This window comes from Argentina silus, assembly GCF_951799395.1.
Source record: "Argentina silus genome assembly, chromosome: 17".
NCBI classification, from domain to species: Eukaryota; Metazoa; Chordata; class Actinopteri; order Argentiniformes; family Argentinidae; genus Argentina; species Argentina silus.
Window position 1 is genome coordinate 17,169,406 of NC_139671.1, and position 21,915 is coordinate 17,191,320.

At 46.7% G+C, this 21,915-nt stretch overlaps 1 protein-coding gene across 1 annotated transcript in view; it reads left to right on the plus strand.

Moving 5' to 3' along the window:
* Nucleotides 1–10,731: 10,731 nt before the first annotated feature.
* Nucleotides 10,732–21,915, plus strand: part of LOC310817786 (protein EFR3 homolog B-like) — a 24,565-nt gene continuing 13,381 nt past the window's right edge. Inside the window, 6 exon segments of the mRNA XM_083688489.1 lie at nucleotides 10,732–10,824; nucleotides 16,452–16,528; nucleotides 17,735–17,862; nucleotides 18,143–18,293; nucleotides 19,946–20,067; nucleotides 20,665–20,814. Coding sequence (XP_083544615.1) covers nucleotides 10,803–10,824; nucleotides 16,452–16,528; nucleotides 17,735–17,862; nucleotides 18,143–18,293; nucleotides 19,946–20,067; nucleotides 20,665–20,814 — 650 coding nt within the window. The 5' untranslated portion in view covers nucleotides 10,732–10,802.

Sequence of the window (21,915 nt, forward strand, 5' to 3'; positions counted from 1 at the left end):
ACTTTTTCTTATGATGACTGATGGATAGATGATTCACTTACTTAGACAAATGTATTTGTTGTAAGTTGCTTTGGATAAAGGCGTCTGCTAAATGCCATAAACGTAAATGTAAAATATTCCTGATGTAAGAAATGCTTTTCGTTGAAGAGCAGTTGTGACACTGGGTGGAAAGGAGAAAGATCACAGGCATTCCCTGCACATCTACACCGCAAACCAGATGGATACCTGTAATGTAATCTATTGAATATGTGGTCTGCTGTCTTTTGATGACTTTTGATTTAGTCTTTTGATTCCTGAAGAATGAAGGCATGATTGCTTAAGAAAAGTAAACTGTCCAAATTGTATAAGTGATATGAAACCATATTCATACAGTCCCAATCTGGATCATCTGCATCAGCTATTTGCTACATACCCCCATCGACTAGGTCCGACAGTGACATCATCATCAACAAACGGCTGGGGCCCTTTATGGCGCTTCTGCTGCCACTGTTTTAAACATTGTAATGGTTGTGTCTGGGATTGGGGCTGGGCCATCTACTGCTGCGTTAGTAAATGTTTCTCTCAGATAGCAGAGTGCAGATTGTGTGTGCGTGTGTGCGTGTGTGCGTGCGTGTGTGTGTACTATTTATACAGTATTAATGTTTATGTGTCTAAGAGGATGCTAGATCATGCTTCAGGATCTCAGTGACTGAGCTGGTTGCCAGATTTAGACTTAAGCTTGCTAATACTGAAAGATGCTGTAAACTCCTGACCCTGCTTCTTCTGGCAGAAGGCTGCTACCACGTCCCTATGTCACCACTCTGATCCACACTGGGGCTACAGATATAGCAGACAGAACAGACACAACATTCTGTGGTATCGCAAATAGCTTGAACATTTTCCAATACTGAGGCGGACTGGAAGCAATGCACTGATGGCCTTCAAAAGCACAGGACAGGGAGAGATTTTGAGGTTGGTAAAAAAAAAACGTTTAAGAACTGCGTTTTTCCACAGGTTGCACTGGATTCAGTGTGTATGTGCATTCTACATTATTTCTATGGCAGGATCACTGATTTCACTGCTGTTGTTGGTATTGGTCAACAACCACAACAAGTGTAAACAAAGATCATATTCATTTGAAATCATTTTACAAAACATGTATTGTTTATATTTGTGTATTACAGTTCTATTCAAAAGTCAAAGAAAGGGCAGAGATCACATGCTTTTGGTGCATGAGGCATGGTATGAGCCTAAAAAATCAGTTACAGAACAAATAAATTGATATTTATTACACCCGTGCGCACATTGATCTTTCATCAAAGGGTCATTACCATGGAAACATTTCAAGACAACTATTAATGACATACTGATTTAGTACAAAACATACAAATACAAGAATAGAACTTGCCTGCATCATTGTGCTACTTGTGTATCTGTTGGTCCACTTCTCACCGGTCACACTGTACACTTCCATAGCAGATCCTCCACTGCGAGACAATTAAGCCCCTCATAATTCACTTCTGCTGGATTCCTTCGTTCCTGATTCAGCGTCTTTGTTGAAACACTAGGATTTAAAACAAACACTAAACAACGCCAAAGAGAAAGGAGATGGGACTAAACCATTCTCTTTTTGGGATCGGATCCCCTCAACAGGTAGAGGGAGAGAGGTAGATTTCCAGCCAGGAAGATTTCCAGCCAGGAGGAGCAGAACGGATCCCAGTCACCACCTGTGGGGAGAGAATCAAGGGATGCCTCAGAGCAAAGCCCCAGGAATGGAGTTACAGGCCAAAGAGGATTACTTAGTCAGTAGCCATGTCACCGCCTTACAGGGGCAACATCAACATGAAGTGATATCTTTGTTGACTGTGCATGGATTTGAGTTATTTACATTTTACATTTACATTTCTGGCATTTAGCAGACGCCTTTATCCAAAGCGACTTACAAAAATACATTTGTTTAAGTAAGTGAATCATCTATCCAACAGTTCAGTTAAAGGAAGACGGTCCACAGATGACCTCAGAGGTGGGCTGTCACATTAACTGTCTATGAGAATTTTATTCTCTACAGAGAGGGTTATCCATAGAGTTATCCATAGAGTTATCCATAGAGTGTGCACTGAGTACCATTACACATTTTCTTGTTTGCATTTTTCAAACTCAGATCGTCTCTCAGAGGTAATATGTTAATCGGTGTTCTTTACATGGTCAGTAGTAATGGCATTTTTTCATCTATAGGATATAATCCACACCCTCACTTCAAAACCAATCACCAACAGCTCACACACGGCTCCATTTCCTGTCCTTGTTGCCCTTGTTGTAGACAACGGTGAGGGCTCTTGACAAATGCAATCATGTTTAGTTTACAGTAGCTTATAATATATATATAATATATACAGTTTATAGATTCTAAGCCTAATGTGTTTGTAGTCCCTCAATTTACCACTGGGGAAATGAGAGTTTCACCTTTAACAAACCTATTTAAAGAGATGTTTTCATTTTCCACTTACTTGGAGTGTTGCTGACTCATCCAGACGCTTATTAAGTTCATAGTCACATTCTTGAGCAGCTTTTGCTGGGCTTAGCTGCTAGCTGGATGAGGACAGCAACCACTGCTCTGAGGGCCCCAATTTGATTCAGCATAGTTGTTGTTGTTTTTTTTTTACATATTTTTTCTCAAAACTAGGCACATGACATACTTGCTAACTCATACCGGTACCTTGTTAACAACCTAGGCATTGTTAAAGTGGAGGTTGCTTAGCTAAGCCCAGCGTTTATGAATTATTATTATTATTATTATTATTATTATTGTGATTATTAATAATCATAATCATCATAATAATAATCATCATGTTTTTGTTGACCAAATGCAACACCATACCATTGCCTTCCATTAAAAAAAAAGCTTTGTCTGCATAGCATCAAATTTCAGCTTGGACAGAAGAAGGGGCGGAGTTGAGTCTCTGGCTTCGCATATCCCTCTGATTTTACCCATGGTGCCAAACTGGGGATACCTTTGCATCAGACACGTCTCAGCAGTTCTCTGAGCCCAGACACACTTGGAAACTTGCCTATCTACAGTATTTACAGTATCCAGTTTGCACAAGTCAAGCACAGTGGTCCTCTGTGGCTCAGTTGGTAGAGCATAGTGCTAACATTTGATTCCTGCTGGGACCATATATACTGAAAAATGTATGCACTCACTGCAATGTAAGTCTCTTTGGATAAAAGTGTCAGCTAAATAGCATATATATTATTAGATTAAAAAGGTGAATCAGTTAATGAAATCAAAAGGAACATGAGTGGTGGGCAGCAGAAGAGTGAGTGTGTAAGTGAGCTGTAGAGAGAGAAAAAGAGAGAAAGACCAGAGACAGAAGTAGAGAAAGGAGTGTGAGGGAGACGGAGACAGAAATAGGCAGGAGAGAAGGAACGGTTGAGAGAGAGAGAGAGAGAGAGAGAGAGAGAGAGAGAGAGATAAAAAAAAAGGTAATTGAGAGAGAGTGGTGAGGATTTGCAAGGCTGAGAGCGTTAGCTGGGCCAGGGCCATGTTGGCTATAAGCTGGCTAAAGCCTTTGAGACTCAGATTGCTAATTGTGAACAGGCAGTGCATGGTGCCGAGAAGTGACCTAATGAGCTCCATTTTTCACAATGCCATTCTTGCCCTCCCTGGCATTTTGGGAAACTAGAATCAAGATTCGCATCTTGAAATGTCGCTGCGATAAGTCATGAAAAACATTTCCGAAGACCGAATGACGAATGTTGGTGTAAATCTACAGGGAATCGATGAGAAATAAGAATCTAGAATCTATGCACACAGTACACAGTTGAGATTACATACTGATTGATTCCTACCTAATGTACCTACTTGGAGGGAATCTTGGAATGTCAGTAATTCGACAGTAGACAGTAGACATTCAGTCCAGACTACACTGAATACAGAGCCTTTTTCCTTAGAAGCTTACCCAGTCTATCTCTACCTGTGTGGGGATGGTAAGGAGCACGTAGTGGGCCAAACTGTAGTGGGGCTCTGGAGGCGCTAACTAGCATAGAGGGCTAATCGCTAATTGGATTTGCACTGTCCCCTAATCAGCTAATTAACACACACACACACACGCACACACACACACACACACACACACACATGAATCCAGTCCAGCTCTGACCAGCCCAGGCCAAAGTAGCTCAAGCTAACCTTTTACGACGTGCTAGCCGGGCACTCTGACTATGGGCTATTTCTGACCCTGGAACACAGAGCATTAAAGAGGACCAGCAAGCTAAAAACCTTCACAGAGAGGGGATTGGGTATGACACAGGACAGAAATACAGAGATATACTGTAATGGGCTCAGGTAGCTTCAGGCGTGGGCTGACCATTAGATTAACATACTCACTATTGCCCTCAGATGCCCCCTTCAGGAGTCATTGTGAAAGTAAAGTGGCACAAACAAAGAAAGCCTACACAACAGCTTATGACAGACCACCATCCACTTATTACAAGCTTTAATATGAAAATCATCGGAATTGTTATGCACATCGATCTGGAATAGGTTTTAACACATTTAGCATGAAGAAACTCCCTGCCCTGATGAACACTAACTTTGCATTGCACCAATAAGACGTATGTTGTCATACAGTAGAGTTTGGTCCCAGTCATTGTTCCTCATACTCTTTCATGAGTATGAGGAAGTCCCTCACGTGAGTCCTTCACGTGATAACACCTTCAAGATGGCCACCCAATCTCACTGCTGTCATCTATGTAGCTAACAGTGACAGCGCAATGCTCCTTGTGTGTCTTGGACCTCTTCACCCCCACTACCTCCCTTGTACTAACCCTAACCCCAACCCTTGAGACCTCTCAAAAAATTGGCTTCTGGCATTACGACTGCCAATGGCCCCCTGGTGTGAGCATTGATTACTTTGTCTTATAATGTCTGTTGGATAGATGACTCACTTACTTAAACAAATGTATTTGTTGTAAGTCGCTTTGGATAAAGGCGTCTGCTAAATGCCATCAATGTAAATGTAAATGTCAATAAACCTCTTAGCCCATAGGCAAGCTTGCTAACCACTGCTCCAATAAGGTTAACCCACTTGGGGGATCCTAACTGACTTTTCAAGGGTATTGCTACACTATGTAATTACTGCATTGTACCAAGCTCAATTTCCTATGTTGACAAGTGAAATATACAGAACGAATAAAATGGCTGTTAAATGCACTGTCAGTGATGTCTGCATGCAGGACCACTAACAAAATGTAAACAATGGAGCAACTGCAATTTAAGATGCAAATAGCACTTGATTTGTGTGACATATCTGTTGTGTAAGGAATGACATACAGTACTGCACATCAAAGTAGCAGTCCGTTTTAAAAACATGATTTGACATGACTTAACATAATTTGTTTACAAAGTCTCCTTCTGTCCTATGACAACAAGAATATATGGGAGTTGGTCCTATTCTATTGGTTTTAGCAGTTTCGTGATGAAAAAAAAAGAAATATATAAAGCATGTGAAATATACTCCTTGATTGTGATTAATATGACTCCTAATACCTTTATGAGAGTATTTATCATAATAAAGTATTATTGCTTTATTCAAACAATGCATTATTTATTATAGTAATTTATAATACAATTTATTATTTTAAATTATTCAAACAATTATTGACAGTGCTGCTGATAATAATGTAATCATGAATTAAACGTATTACATATTGATCTTCTGCACTTGTTGACCTCTTCCTTTGACCTATCCAGAAACATATGTTGCTTCCACGATTTTAGAATAGGCAAATACAATTCCCAGTCCATGTTCTTCCATACTCAAGGATGCTTCTGTTTCCAAAAGCAAAGACGATGTTGCAAAGAAGCGTTCCCACGGTCTCTTGATGTCACTAGAGAGAGAGAGAGAGAGAGAGAGATGACACTTGGGAGTGTGGGAGTGTGGAAGCTAGTGGTCACATACGTGGACAACATGTTTTTTTGTTGCTAGGGACAGTTTTAGCAACAGTAGTAGGTTGGCTACTCCTCGGGATAAGGAAATCGAAGACTTAGTGCCTACTGTCATAACCAATGTTATGACCCCCTGGTGAGATCATTTGTTTTTCTATTCTTATCTGCGCTATATCAGCTAGCTACCGTATTGAATTAATCAATTACCTAATGTTATCCAGCTAACGGTAACAAGCTAGGTAGCTAGCTAGCTAACTACCCTAGCTCTCTGAATGTGTGAGTGCATTGCAGTTTGATGGCTGTTTGTAGAGTATTCTTGCGATATTGATACGCTAGCTAACGTACTGACATATGCCATGAATAATAGTACCTACATGCTGCTACTTAACTACCTAGTTGAGGTCGAGGAATTGAATTGGTTAATATTTTGCTAGCTTGCTAGCTAACTTGACTGACTGACTGACTGTTTTCCATGATGCTCCCAATTGCGCTGGTGATTCATAGATTCTGTGTCTCATATAGTAAGTAGCTACAGTACATTGGATGCATATGGATGGAAAAAATATTCAAAAATATAAAAAATATATATATAATTGAAACAATTGGAAAGTACTTCTGGTACCACACCGTTAACTAGCTAGCTTTTGTTTGTAACATGATTCCCGTATTTGTCCCACACAAGTGCTTTATCAGGACCACTAAATGAGCTTATTATGACTTATTTCACAGGCCGAAGGATATCCTGTGGTTTTCCTATTGTGACTGCCCCTGGAGGAGCATCACTTTGGGGGCTGAGTTGCCCCCTCTCCCCCCCCCCCTCCCAAGCCCCAGCTACCCTCTTGATAAGACAGAACCAGTCTGCAGCGCAACGACGCCTGGTGACGAGCATTGAACATGACAGGTAGGAGACATTTGTGATTTCCTGAATAACTGTCAGTATTGTACATGACAGGGTTTCCGTTTCCTATCCTGAATGCATTCCAGGTCAGTTGTCCAGGCAGAACTGCTGCCATAGCAGAAAAGGCCTGAGCTGCTTAATCAAAATCCATAGTTAATCACACAGCCAAGGAGCGCCCTGTCCCTCTTATGTAAGAGGTGTGTGTGTGTGTGTGTGTGTGTGTGTGTGTGTGTGTGAGTGTGAGAGAGAGAGAGAGAGAGAGAGAGAGAGTAAGTAGAGCACTGTTTTCCTGTGCGTATGTGTGTCCAATCTCTGTGGCCAAGTATATCTTGGGTCAATGTATGCAGAAAACATTGTCCAGACTTTCCCTCGGTGTTGTGGTCTGCTGGTGATTGAACTCCTTGAACCTTCTGCCAAGTGGCTGAATGGCTGCCTCTCTGTCGCCTTCTCCCTCTCTCTCCCTCTCTCTCTCTCCCTCTCTCTCTCTCCCTCCCTCCCTCCCTCCCTCTTTTTCTCACAGACAGACAGAGGGTGGATAGTGAAGCCCATTGTGTTAGTGAGATGTTTATTAATGAGAGACGGAGAGGGATGGGGTGAGAGAGAGGCAGAGCAGCTACAGAAGGGCTAATCGCTAATCTCATACTTATTGCAAGGCACCCAGGCTGTTTTCTCAGTTAGCTGCTTCGCTAGCTGAAGAAACCCAAGACAGAGAGAGAGAAGTTTTGCTTCAGCAGGGGCCCATAGGGGTTTGGGTTTGAGTACGGGTGTGTGTGTGTGTGTGTACGGTATGTGTGTGTTGGTGTGAAATGGAGCACAGACGGGCCAGAGTGTCTGAGGAGTTTTGTTGCTGAGGTTGAAGCTGGTGTGTGCATGTGGGTGTGTAGTCCGTGTTGCACAGATTTGACAGGACCAGGTTGTGTTTGTGTGCATGTACAGTGTGTGTGTGTTTGTATATGCATTATAGTGTATTGTGTTTGTATTAAGGCAGGCTGTAGTTGATGTGACTGTGTTATCAGGGAAGCTACAGTCTTGTGCGAGAGTTTGATGAGTTTTGGCGTTGTTGACAACCAAACTGGTTTCGGAGTGTGTGAGACTGTGCTGTCCTATATAGCCTAGCCTATTTGTTTGTATATGTGCGAGTGTATCGGTGTGTGTGTTTCTGTCTTTGCACGGGGACTGGCCCGTGTGGGTGCAAGTTTAAGCGTGTGCGTGCGTGTGTGTGTGCCCGCCATGCCTATGCCTGCGCCCGATGTCCCTGCCACTCGGAGGCTGGCACTGGACTGCCGCACCCTACTGGATCATCGCGTTGGCAGGGGTAAGAGGTCCCATCACCACCACCACCACCACCTCCCCCCCCCTCTCTATCTGTCTTTCTCTCTCTGTTTGTCTGTCTGTCTCTCTTTCTCTCTCTCTGTATAACATCCCTCTCTGTCTCTTTCCTTCTCTGTCTCTCTCTCTCTCTCTCTCTCCCTCCCTCTCTCTCTCTCTCCCACCCATTCACTCTGTCTGAGCCTATATGAACAGAGGACTGCTGTTCTACTTTGGCTGTTACATTCATTCCTTTTTTTCTCTCTCTTTTTTTTCACACATTCTCTCCTTCACATTGTTCTCTTGGACTGATATTTGCTCAAGTACAATGAATGGAATTTTGTGCAGGGCTTTTTGCCATTTGAGTATTTGAGAGCTGATTTCTGACTTAGGCTTAGTTTTTTTCAAGCGCTGGTTCAGAAGAACTGTATTTTAAACGGTGTTCGCATGTGGAAGATTGTTGAGTGTCTAGTGCAAAGCGTGTGGAGGTTGCGAGAGCTTAGTCAAGTGATCCATGAAATGATTAATTGCGATTAATTTGCTCAGGCACAAGCCTATTTGTTCCTAAGTACAGATTCAGGATCGGCTTACCCACCACGCGAATCCTAACCTCAGTCGTCTCAAACAGAAATAACATTACAGCAACAATACAGGCAACACTCTAACTGACCAACTATCCTCATCCCCAGCCTGGGATAACAATGACTCAAACCAGGCCTTAAGGGGAGTGAATTTACTGAGAGCTAGGATTTGATTTCAACAAGCCACACGGCTGTGAGGCGTAGCTCCGAATCAACTGGTCCTCTGTGGCTCAGTGTGGTCCTCTGTGGCTCAGTTGGTAGAGCACGGCACTAACAACGCTTAGGTTGTGGGTTTGATTCCCGCTGGGACCATATATACTGAAATGTATGCACTCACTGCAATGTAAGTCACTTTGGATAGAAGCGTTGTCTAAATGGCATTTATTATTATTATTATTATATTCATCAGAAACATGTTGTGTGTGGGCGCTTAGTGGCGTAGCACACTAATGCGCATACCACGTAACCGCAAGGTTCCTGGTTTCGATTCCGACCCTCGACATATCTTGCATGTCATCCCTCCTCTCTCTCTCCCATTCTTTCTGTCAACCTCTACTGTCTCTATCCCAATAAAGCAGAAAAGCCCTAAATAAATACATACAGAAAAAAATCAGAAACTTGTTGTGTGTAAGCACTGGGGGGGGGGGGGGGGGGGGGTGCTGCGGGAGATGATTGATGCCAAGTAAAGCCAGCTTTCGATGGTGTTTGCATTGGCTTATTAAAGGCCACAATAGCCTAGATGCACATTGTTTGCACTGTGAACAAGCCATTTAAGGTGAGAGAGAGAGTGGGAGAGAGGAGGGGGAGAGAGAGAGAGAGGGAGGGAGGGAGACAGAGAGACAGACAGACAGAGAGAGAGAGAGAGAGAGAGAGCTGAGAGGGAAAGGGAAAGGCAGGTAAGGAAATGGAAAGATTGATGGCAGATAAGAGGTGGGGGGGGGAAGGGTGATGCATGCAGGGGGCAGAGAGAGAGAGAGAGAAGGGTGATGCATGCAGGGGTCAGAGAGAGAGAGAGAGAGAAGGGTGATGCATGCAGGGGGCAGAGAGAGAGAGAGAGAGAAGGGTGATGCATGCAGGGGGCAGAGAGAGAGAGAGAGAGAAGGGTGCGTGGGTGGGAGGGCTTCTCCTTCAATCCCCCAATAGTCTCCCCCTCTCCCTCTCTGTGAATGATGATTGGATGGAGGTGTGTGTGTGTGTGTGTGTGTGTGTGTGTGTGTGTGTGTGTGTGTGTGTGTGTGTATATATGCAGTGTGTGTGTGTGTGTGTGTGTGTGTATGTGTATGTGTGTGTGTGTGTGTGTGTGTGTGTGTGTGTGTGTGTGTGTGTGTGTGTGAAATCTGCGTTATTCTCTCGAGACTGAGCGCAAACGGGAAAATCCAAGGTCATCACAGCACGCCTCCCTCTGACGTTGCGCTCGTGTGTGTGTGTGTGTGGGGGTGTGTGAAAGGGGGCGTGTGTGTATTTATTGCAGGGAGCAAGGCTGTGTGCTAGTATTTATTGCAGGGAACAAGACTGTGTGTGTGTGTGCGCGTGTGTGTGTGTGGTGTGTTTTAGCGTGTACACTTGTGGATATTTCTCCCGGAGAGTGTGTTGGAGTCTTTCAGCAAGACTGTGCGTGCGTATTTTCCTATCACAGCAGTGTGTGTGTGTGTGTGTGAGAGAGAGAGAGAGAGTGAGTGAGTGAGTGAGTGTGTGTGTGTGTGTGTGTGTGTGTGACTAATCGTGACTGTATCAGTGAGGCTGCAGGGAGAGAGTGAAAGACAACATCACGATCAATGTATGGTAAGAAGGACCATAAAACTATCCATTTCTGTGTGTGTGTGTGTGTGTGTGTGTGTGTGTGTGTGTGTCTGTGAGTGTGAGGAATGTCAAGCCTCCGTTGAGCCAGTTTTCCAACATTCTCAAAATTGCATGTTCTCTCTCTCTCTCTCTCTCTCTCTGTGTCCACATCTCCCCTCTGGCAGTCACTGTTCTCTCCAGCGAGTCGCGTTTATTTTAGGTGAACACTATGTGACGTGTCTCGGCACAGAGGTTGCACACAACCTGCTAGCTGTTGGGTTTTTACACCGACACACAGGAGCTCGTCGATATGGTCTTATTGAAAGTCTTCGGTAAGGAACATTTCACGTGTGTGCGGTGTTTACGCGCGACAGTCTCTGGGCTTACGTGTACTGTATTTGCTTACTGGCGTTCACTTGTGTGCTTCGAAGCCTGTGTTTTGCAGTGTGGTGTGTCTGATACACACCGGCGTTGAACCGGATGGTGTTTGTTTGCGATTACAAAGCTGTGGCTTTGTGCCAGACGACTCGTAGCACCTTTTTCCCTTTCAGCGGCTTCTCTGATCGATATTGATGCGCTCGTCGTTGTTGTTGTTGTTTTTTTAGTTTAGTTTTTTAGAGATGTTCCAGGTTGTTGTTTGTGGGTGCTTGTTGTGGCAGAATGATCCGTCCCACAGTCAGCTAATGCAGGGTGTTTTTTTTTTTAGCTCCAGACTTGGAGCCTCAGAGCTGTACGTGTGGTTTGTATGACAGCTGTGTGTGTCTGCCGTAGTCTGAGCTGTCATTTGGTTTATGGGTTGTATTGACCAGATTTAAAGCGAAGTATTAAAGGATTGTGTGTTTCCCACACCATCTGAACGCACGCTCGGCGAAAGGGGTGGATTGGCTTAGGCATTAGATGATATGATATTGATGTGGGGTGTGTGTGGAACTGTGTTTAGTGCAGAGCCTATCAAGGGCGTCTTCTTCCACCCACGCAGGAGTTGGTGGGTGGGTGGGTGTGTGTGTGTGTGTGTGTGTGATACAGTAGGAGTTAATGGTTTTGTCTCTGTCTGTGTGGGTTGAGGGTTTCACCACTCACTGTCTATGCACTTTCTACTATCGGCTTTTACACAGACAAATACTCCTCTCCTCTCCTCTCCTCTCCTCTCCTCTCTTCTCTCCCCTCTACACTCCTTTCTCCTCTCCCCTCTTTTTTCTGTCCTTTCCTCTCCTCTCCTCTCTCCTCTCATCTCTCTCCTCTTCTCCTTTCTCCTCTCCTCTCCCCTCTTTTTTCTCTCCTTTCCTTTCCTCCCCTCTCCTCTCTTCTCTCCCCTCTCCTCTCCTCTCTTCTCTTCGTCCCTTGCTCTCTCCTCTCCCCCTAGATTCCTATTAAATATCGGTCAAGGAGTCTCACATCATCCTTCACTTCACTTGTTTGTTCTGTCAATAGATTCACAGACGCATGTTTCTGTCTCATGCTTTTGTGTGGGTGTGTGTGTGTACATGTGCGTGAGTGCCCGTATGTGTGTGTGTGTGTGCGTGTGCGAGCGCACGTGTGTGTGTGTTAGAGAAAGAGAGAGGGGCTGCATGTTTAGTTGCTCCCCTTTTAGCAGCTAAAAATAGCAGAAAGCAGCCTCTCTCTGTTACGCAATACCCCTGAAGGGCACCCTGCTTTTGAACCGTCGCGAGGATGCAGAAAGCAGACGCTTGTATGTGCCCAGGTGTGCGTGCGGGCGCGCGTACATGCGTGTTTGTACACTAACGTGACGGCTGTGCGTGCAGCGTACACTAACGAGAGGTATTACCTCTGCACCGTGCACCACACTGGACATACGTCCTAGACTCGATTGTGTATTGTCCTCGATGGGTTTATTCATGTGTGTACATGTGTGTTCATTTGACATTAAATGCGTGCTTGGTTTTAAAATTGTCGACTAAACTAAACAAAATAATTGGTGGTATAATGAGAGAGAGAGAGAGAGAGAGGATAATATTTCGTAACACTGTTATACAGGAGTCTGCATATGTCACGGGTGACCCCAGATGAACCTGCACTGATTTAATTCTGTTGCATACACACACACACACACACACACACACGCACAATGGGAGGGAGCATCATCAACAGTACGGCTCATCTCCCAGTGTGTCTTATCTGCACCTGCTGTCCCAAAGCTGCTCTGTTTTTCTCAGCGACACGTGCGACACAAATGTGAGCAAATACACGATGTGTGTGTGTGGTGTGTGTGTGCGCCGCTGTGTGCCCTTGCTGTGGTCCAGTGGTGCTGTTTTGGTGTGTGTTGTCACTCTGTAGTGATTTGTGGCTCTGCGGGGGGCACAGACCCCATTATCACTTGAGCAGTGACGTCAGTGTGTGCAGCCTGTACAGACAAGCCTTCTGCATCTTTCTCTAGGTGTCTGTCATTCTCTCTCTCTCTTTCTCTCTGTGTTTCTCTCCCTCCATCTGTCTTTCTCGCTCTCTCTCTCTCTGTGTTTCTCTCCCTCCATCTGTCTCTCTCTCCCTCCATCTGTCTCTCTCTCTGTCTCTCTCTCTCTCTGTCTCTCTCTCTCTCTCTCTCTCTCTGTCTCTGTCTCTCTCTGAGGGAACTTTGAGCATCCTAGGGGAATGTGTTAATGCACAAGCCTGTTGTTTAAGAGCTCAAAATAACAACAAAGTTTGCTGGCTGGCTGGCTGCCATGGCGATAGAGGGTTAGACCAGACCCCCTGCAGGTCTACCCACCCACACAAACAAACAAACAAACAAGTACGCACGCACACGCGCACACACACAAACACACACACACACACACACACGCAAACATACACTCCAGTGCAAACTGCCAAAGTAACAGAAGGCACTTGAGCCCACCTGCTTAAAAACGATTTGACTGGTCTAGCGACGCATTGGGAGGAGGAGAAGAAGAAGAAGAAGAGGAAGAGGCTATTCTCTACCGTTTTTGTTGTCTCAGACATGACTTGCCAGGGAAATTTGGAGTCACGGAGTCGTGAGAGTCGACTCCAGCAGGAGTCGATTCTTCTCCCTCTCAAAATGGGAGTCGACTCCGACTCCCGAGACTCCAAAGAGTCGAGAGTCGACTGTTTTGGGGGTCGACTCCCCTCCCACTCGGCGAGGGTAAGCTGATCATAGGTCTCTACCTCGAGTTCGGGAACATCGGGTCCATTATAGACACACCACACCAGCACAGCCAATAGGAGCGTTCCCTCGCTGAAGTGCACCGAGTTCGAGTTACGCCCACACGCATCACATTCCTCAGCGGGCATGACGGATCTGGAAAAGCGATCACGTCTCTGACCTCATCGGCGACACAAACAGATCAGAGTTCAAAGGTCACAGACATCCCCTGTGGCACACTGCTGATAAACTTCTCACCGAGTCCAGAGGCAGAGAGCAGGGGTTCCCCTGGGGCTGGGTAACGTCGCTCATTATTCTCAAGTGGTTTTAAGGGTAGATAGATAGATTGTTGTCCAGCTTTTTCCCAGACTCTTCCACCCTGTTAACTTTCTCTTTCATTCGGTCTCATTCGTTCTGTCTCTCCGCCCCCCCTGAGTTGTGTGTGTGTGTCTGTGTGTGTCTGTGTGTGCCTGTGTGTGTCTGTGTGTGTCTGTGTGTGTCTGTGTGTGTCTGTGTGTGTCTCTGTGTGTGTCTCTGTGTGTGTCTCTGTGTGTGTCTGTGTGTGTGTGTGTGTGTGTGTGTGTGTGTGTCTCTGTGTGTGTCTGTCTGTGTGTGTGTGTGTGTGTGTGTGAGATGAAGAAAACCATGTACAGAGAGGGTGGGTGGACAGCAGCGTGACGCCCCTCTCTCTGCTGTGGGTTCAAAACTGTCACCCACCACCCCCTTCACCTCCAGTCCCCTTCACCCCCCCCCCCCCCCCCCCACCACCCACCAACAGGCTGTCAAGAACTAACTATTACCCAGTCTTTAATGTCGGCTAACCCCCCAATTCCAGAAGTTCTCCCCGCCTTTCCACAGCTTCCTCCTCCCTATCCCCCCCCCCCCCACACACACACACACACACGTCGTGCCTCCCTGTGGACACACTGTGCTGATCTGTCAGAATCCACCCCATTTTACCCCCTCCCCATCCTACACACAACCTCCCCCCCCCCCCCCCCCCCCACACACACACACACACACACACACACTGACAGCTCCGTCTTCGTGGTACCGAGCTGCAGTATGTAGCACTTTGCGGTGACTCACTTGCACGACAGGAACCCCTCCCCCCCCGCCCCCCCTTCTTTCTCTCCCCCTCCTGTTCAAACCAGGACCCTGCTGCATTGCCATTAATTCAGCTGTGACTCCTACTCCTGGGCCCCCGGCCAAGGGATGGCGGGAGGAAAGGAGGGAGGAAAAGGGGGAGAGGAGAGGAGAGGAGAGGAGAATAGTCATTAGCGGTTGTAGTGATGGAGGAGCTGAGGAAGGCTAAGAATAGTAGCGGAGAGTGGAGAGATAACGCTGACCGCCGTTACCGGGAGCCCTGCGGTGGAGTTTAGCGGCGACAGAACTCTGCAGACAGAGGCCATAAGTCTCGGGACGCTTCAGCTTTGAAGTCCAGAAGATTCTGGAATGGCTGGGGGACTCTCGTTTTACACCTGTGCCGCCGCCGGCAGTTTAGAATGCTGTTCAAATGCATCGTTCTGCCCTCACGTCCATCTTCAAGGTGATTGTATTAGGTCAGAGAGGGAGGGATGGATGGATGGATGGATGGATGGATGGATGGATGGATGTTGGAAGGGAGGGTTGGATGGAAGGAGGGAGGGATGGAGGGAGGGATGGATGGATGGATGGATGGAGCTGAAGCCCATGTCTCACTTGTTATATCCACTGTAGTTGGTATTGTCTTGCAGGTGTGAGCTTTCTTCTCTCATGCACATTTCAAGGCTGTATAAACATTACATTGGTGCTTTAGATGTCTTTCTGCCTCACCTTATCCAGATTGCATCGCTGAAAACATTTGTAAGATAGACCTTGTAAGATAGACCTTGAAAACAAAAACGTTTTCCGTTTCCATGACGTTGATATTCTCCAGTCATACATTGCCGCCAGTGATGTTCTTGCAGTGATTTGACTGGCAGTGGAAACCAGGTCGACTGATTTCTGTCTGTAGTTTTAGGGGTTGTCATTGAGTTTCCTCGTTCTCCCAGGGTCCCCTTATGACTCATCACTGCTGAGTTTCCTGGACCAATCAGCTTCCAGCTCTCACTGGCAGGGGCAGCTTTCTCCCCTTCCGCAAAGTCAAACAAAGCACTGAGGGTTACACTTGTCAAGTGTGTGTGTGTGTGTGTGTGTGTGTGTGTGTGTGTGTGTGTGTGTGTGTGCGCGCACGCGTGCGTTGTAGGACAGTGTCTTTGTGACGGTGTGTGCATGTTAGTGTGTGTTGGTGTCTTTGAATGTGTGCGTGCGTGTGTTTTTCGTGTGTGTCTCTTTGTCTCTCGTCTTCGTGGCCACACTCATTCTTTTGATGCCTGACCCCTCTTAAACGCCGTTCCCATGACAATGTCTTTCTTTCTTTGCCGGTGTGAAAAAGGATGAGATGTGGAAGGACACATTGTAGTAGTCTCTTCCTGCTGCTGCAGTTCTGGCCAATCCCCTGTCTCCCGCCAGCTCCTGGATGATGGATGTTCCTCAACTTTATTAATCTCAGAGCTGTGTTCGGATGCTGTAAACCTGTCGGTTATAATGTTCTCCAGTCATGACTGGGTCTAGATGTCAGCACTCAAAGACGGGCTTCCGGGCTCTACACCACAGTTAACATCTCTTGAATATGAGCTTGTTCTGATAAGTGAGTCCGTGCCCAGAATCCTCATGTCTCCGTCAATGCTTTTTGTTGGGTACTGTATCTGCTGTTGCAGGCATGAACTGATCTCTCTTTTTTTCTCTCTCTCTCTCTCTCTCTCTCTCTCTCTCTCTCTCTCTCTCTCTCTCTCTCTCTCCCCCCCTCTCTCTCTCTTATAGGGGTGTGTGGTTGCTGTGGGGCTCTGAGGCCTCGGTACAAGCGCCTGGTGGACAACATCTTCCCAGAGGACCCAGAGGTGAGAGTTCACACCGCTGTTGACACCCCATCCACGTTCACCTTTCTTAACTCCATGCCAGTTGTGCCCAGAGCACGCCCGGGGAAGGGTGCATCTGAACCGTCTGAATTTGCTTCCATCTTACTTTTGAGTACAGTTTGAGGAAAGGCGACAGAGAGAGGAAGCCATTTTAGACTATTTAGATGTTCCTGTTCGATACGCTGTCAAAGCCACTTGCGATCACAGCCACTTGCGATCACAGCCGTCACGTTGGCAGCCGTCACCTTTAGGCCTGACGATCACCTTGAAGTTATTCTGGACGCGTTACAGAGACAGTTGATTTGTTTGCGCAGGAGGATGAGATACTGTATCCGATTGTTCGTTCCTCAGTTTTGCAAAAATAGCCCAGTCGACCTGTCAGATCTGTCGCCAGCACTGCCCCCGATCTGTGACGTCATTACACAGAGACCTAATTTCCCATTTCCCGTGAGTGCGTGCGCCACATGCCCCTAAAAAAAAGGATCTGCTTCTAATTCGGGTTCTAAGCTGCCGACACTGAGACTGTAACTAACCTAATCCTCTCGGTTTGGGAATAACAGCAGCCCTCTGATAGCATTCACTCACTTAGACTGTGTGTGTGTGTGTGTGTGTGCGTGTGCGTGTGCGCGCTGTATGTATGAGAGAGATAATCAGACCTCTCCGGTGACACAAGTGAGTCAGAGCACAAACCTGAGTTCTTGGATAACATTCACTCAGGCACATTGGAGAATTAGTCAAGGAGAGTTATGTCTATCTCTGTCATGTAATGAAAGCATTTTATCCTGTCAATGCTATGTGTTGTGTTATTGTTCAACGTTTAAGGCTTTGTCTGTACGCTAAGGTCCTATATTATATTCTACAGAGGCATTTTATGTTCTCTTAGCTCCCTTTCTTCCCCTACAGTGGTACTGAAGCTAGTATTTTTCTTGAATTGGCTCGCATGATTTGTCTATGTCTGAATCTAAATAGGATCTCAGCACTCTTCCTCTCTCTCTCTCTCTCTCTCTCTCTCTCTCTCTGTCTTCACCCCACTCTGAAGTGGGTCATGGGGGAAAGAAGGAGATTGAACTCAGTGATCTAGTTATGCTTTTAGTTAAGAAAAACTGGACCTAATCTTAATTTCGTCCCTCCTATCCGCCTCTCTCTCTCTCTCTCCTCCCCCCTCTCTGTCTGTCTGTCTGTCTGCAGGATGGGCTGGTGAAGGCGAACATGGAGAAGCTGACATTCTACGCCCTGTCAGCTCCAGAGAAGCTGGACCGTATCGGAGCCTACCTGTCTGAGAGGCTGTCAAGGGACGTGGCTCGACACCGCTACGGGTGAGCACCACTGCCACAGTTTCACCACCGCCACACTGCACACACACAGGAGGATGAGAAACTATACGGCCATGTTGGCTCCACACACTCCGTGCTCTCAAACAAACACGAACGACGCAGTCGTGTAACTTAGATAGTAGCCTAAGCAGTCTGCCTGTGAAGTCACTCACAACGTTCTATGCTATCGCCACCCTCCGCCGTCAGACTAAGGACATGGAAGTCGTAGACATGACACAGCAGGGGTTATAAAGCAGTTCTCCCCTCCCCGCTTTACCTCCAGGTACGTTTGCATCGCCATGGAGGCGTTGGACCAGCTGTTGATGGCGTGCCACTGCCAGAGCATCAACCTGTTCGTGGAGAGCTTCCTCAAGATGGTGCGCAAACTCCTGGAGGCCGACAAGCCCAACCTGCAGATCCTGGGAACCAACTCTGTGAGTGCGAGGACTGTTTGCAAGCAGTCTAGGTTTTTAATAGCTGCCATGCACACCTGCGTCGTTTACCTTTTCACCTTTACCCCCCCCCAGCCTTGAAGTGCCACGGAGGACTGGTTTGTCTGTGCTTGTTTACGCTGGAGTTAGAAAGCAGCACAGATGGATATTGTGACCTGGGAAGGAAGCAAAGGGTTACACGAGTGTCACGAAGCAGATCAAAGCCCGGAGACAAACTGGGTTATATTTAATTTGTAGGTTTTAGAGAGGGAGAGGGGGAGGGAGAGGGGGAGGGAGGGAGGGAGAGAGAGGGAGGGAGAGAGAGAGAATATTGATGAGTATCTGTTCCACTCCAGTGAGCTGTAGCTATCAGTGCTGTCATCGGGGTAAAATGGAGACAGGAAATATCAGGGAGATCAGATTACAGACCACAGACCACTCTTGCAGTGCTGTCTGGTAATACTACACACACACAGGCCTGAAGTTTTTTTCCAAAGAACGTAAAGGGGCGCTGTGCCACCTTGTCGACTTGGCTCCGCCATTATGTAAACATTTCAGAGCAAATTAAACTGATGTGATGATTAGTAATGACAGAGTAAATATCTTTGAACGCCAATGACATCGTTGTGAAAAGCGAAAACGTTACGTTCCTCAGCGAATTCAGCGTGTATTTTAGCGCATTTTGACATGAATAAACGCAAGTCGGTTTTTGGTAATGAAATCTAGTTCCACCTTGTTCAGAAATCCTGGGGAGAACCCTGTGTGTACATTTGCACTTACTACAAACAGCTACTGTACAGCTCCGTTCAACTCCACTCACTTCAATACAAATAGGATAGGATAGAGGCAGAAAGACATCTAAAGCACCAATGTAATGTTTATACAGCCTTGAAATGTGCATGAGAGAAGAAAGCTCACACCTGCAAGACAATACCAACTACAGTGGATATAACAAGTCAGACATGGGCTTCAGCTCCATCCATCCATCCATCATAATATCAATCTCCAATAAACATCATAACAGACATACTGTCATGCCTACTCTTCTCCTGGCAGATACCTCTGTATCAATCACAGACATTCCGTACTTCATTTCATAACCGGCACAGGAAACACAAGTGCCACAAGCTTTGCAGGGAACGTCGCATGTGTCTATCGTAATCCCACTGCCAGCCTCTGCGCCAGGCTTCCGGGCCGCCCGCAGTCATTAAGCTTCCCCCGTAGATCAGAATGGGTTTAATTAGCCCTCCAAATGAATATTCAGGAAGCGTTCTCACGCAGCGTTCGCGGAGGGGGAGCCGATTGTTAAGTCATTAATTGGAGAGCAGCGAGAAACTAAATGTCAACTCGTTAAAGTTTAAAACGGTGACATTTCAGCTGGGGCGAACGTACGCTCCGCGCCTCCGATTGTGATGATACAGCGGGACCGTTTTCCCCGTCGTGTCGTCGGAGTTAAGTGCAAGTGTTCGTGGTTGGGATTGGACTAGATAAAATCACACGGAATACGTGAATTAGTGCTAAGAGTCACAGGCTTATGGCATTCTTCTCGGAGTGCAAATTAACATTCGTTCTTCTCTCCCTCTGTCTGTACCTCTCCCTGTCTCTCTCCATCTCTCTCCCCCCCCCCCCCCCCCCCTCCTCCTCCCATCTCTCAGTTTGTGAAGTTTGCCAACATCGAGGAGGACACTCCCTCGTACCACCGCAGCTACGACTTCTTTGTGTCGCGCTTCAGCGAGATGTGCCACTCCAGCTTCGAGGACCCCGACATCCGCACCAAGTGAGTCGACGTCCGCGAACGGCTCAACAGACACCGCTTGGAGATCAGGACGCGGCTGATTTTAGCCTCCCGGACTATTTGTGGAACTCTTCTATTCTTCCACTTACAGAATGAAGGATCAGTGTCAGAGCGGGATGGAAATAGAATTTAAAAAGCTTTCAAGAGGAACCAAAGGAATCTTCTCAAAAGCCCGAACCCCTCCCTAACAGGGATGGCAAACAGGCTAAATCAAGCAAGCCTCAGTATAGTTCAAAGTATTCCAAAAGCTGTTTTGACCCAAGTCTGATCTGTGTTTGTACTGTAACTGGCTTAGGAGCTGAATGACTAAGTGATTAATTTAGTGATGATTTAATGAATACTTCTCTCCTAGAGGATCCATATGGCTGGTATAAAGGGGTTGGTGGATTGATTGATTGATTGATTAATATGTTAATTAACATATTTAGTGATATATTTTTTTTGTAATTCTTTTTTTATTTTTTATGATGCCCTCTCTCCTGTAGGATCCATATGGCTGGTATTAAAGGGCTGATTGATTGATTGATTGATTGATTAACATATGTAATTATTGTTTTAATGATTCTCTCTCTCCTGTAGGATCCGTATGGCTGGTATTAAAGGTCTTCAGGGGGTGGTGAGGAAGACGGTGAACGATGAGCTGCAGGCTAACATCTGGGACCCCCAGCACATGGACAAGATCGTCCCCTCCCTGCTGTTCAACCTGCAGAGCGGAGAGGGCACAGAGAGGTGAGGAGGGGTCAGAGGGCACTGAGAGGTGAGGGGGGTCAGAGGGCACCGAGAGGTGAGGGGGGGTCAGAGGGCACTGAGAGGTGAGGGGGGTCAGAGGGCACAGAGAGGTGAGGGGGGTCAGAGGGCACAGAGAGGTGAGGGGGGTCAGAGGGCACTGAGAGGTGAGGGGGGTCAGAGGGCACAGAGAGGTGAGGGGGGTCAGAGGGCACTGAGAGGTGAGGGGGGGTCAGAGGGCACTGAGAGGTGGGCAAAGTTCTGATGGGGAAGAAGTGTTCATGGACGTTTCCTACCCTACACCTCAAGCACCACTTCCTCCCTAACTTCCTCTCTCTGACCGTGTCAAGGAAGGTCAGGGGTTAGGGAGAGGGAGAGGGAGAGAGGGAGAGGGAGAGAAAATAATATTTCGTAACACTGTTATACAGGAGTCTGCATATGTCACGGGTGACCCCAGATGAACCTGCACTGATTTGATTCTGTTGCATACACACACACACACGCACAATGGGAGGGAGCATCATCAACAGTACGGCTCATCTCCCAGTGTGTCTTATCTGCACCTGCTGTCCCAAAGCTGCTCTGTTTTTCTCAACGACACGTGCTGGACAAATGTGAGCAAATACACGATGTGTGTGTGTGTGTGTGTGTGTGTGTGTGTGGTGTGTCACTGTGTGCCCTTGCTGTGGTCCGTTTCCTAGGAAGTGAAGTGACATTGCTAGAGCATGAATAGGTCAAAGGTCACAGAGAGGTGAGAGCCTAAAAGATGACACACGGTAGGGCACAGTTAGCTATGATGTTTACACAGAGGTTAGCTAGCTAGCTATGCTCAGGCTAGCTGTTCCCCAATGGCGATAGCAGTTAGCAGCAGAAGGTGTAGGGATGCTGTGTGTCTGTTAGTCTGGGTTGTGTTTGTGTTGACCCAGACAGCCAACTGCCACCCACGTCATTAATCATCATCATGATCATCATCATCATCATCGTCATCATCTGAGCGATCTCACTGACAGCTCAGTGAGCCTCAAGGAAATGTCTGCCCACAGGAGTATTTAAGGACAAAGATGGAGGAAGGGAGAGACAGATAGAGAGAGAGGGGGGGAGGGG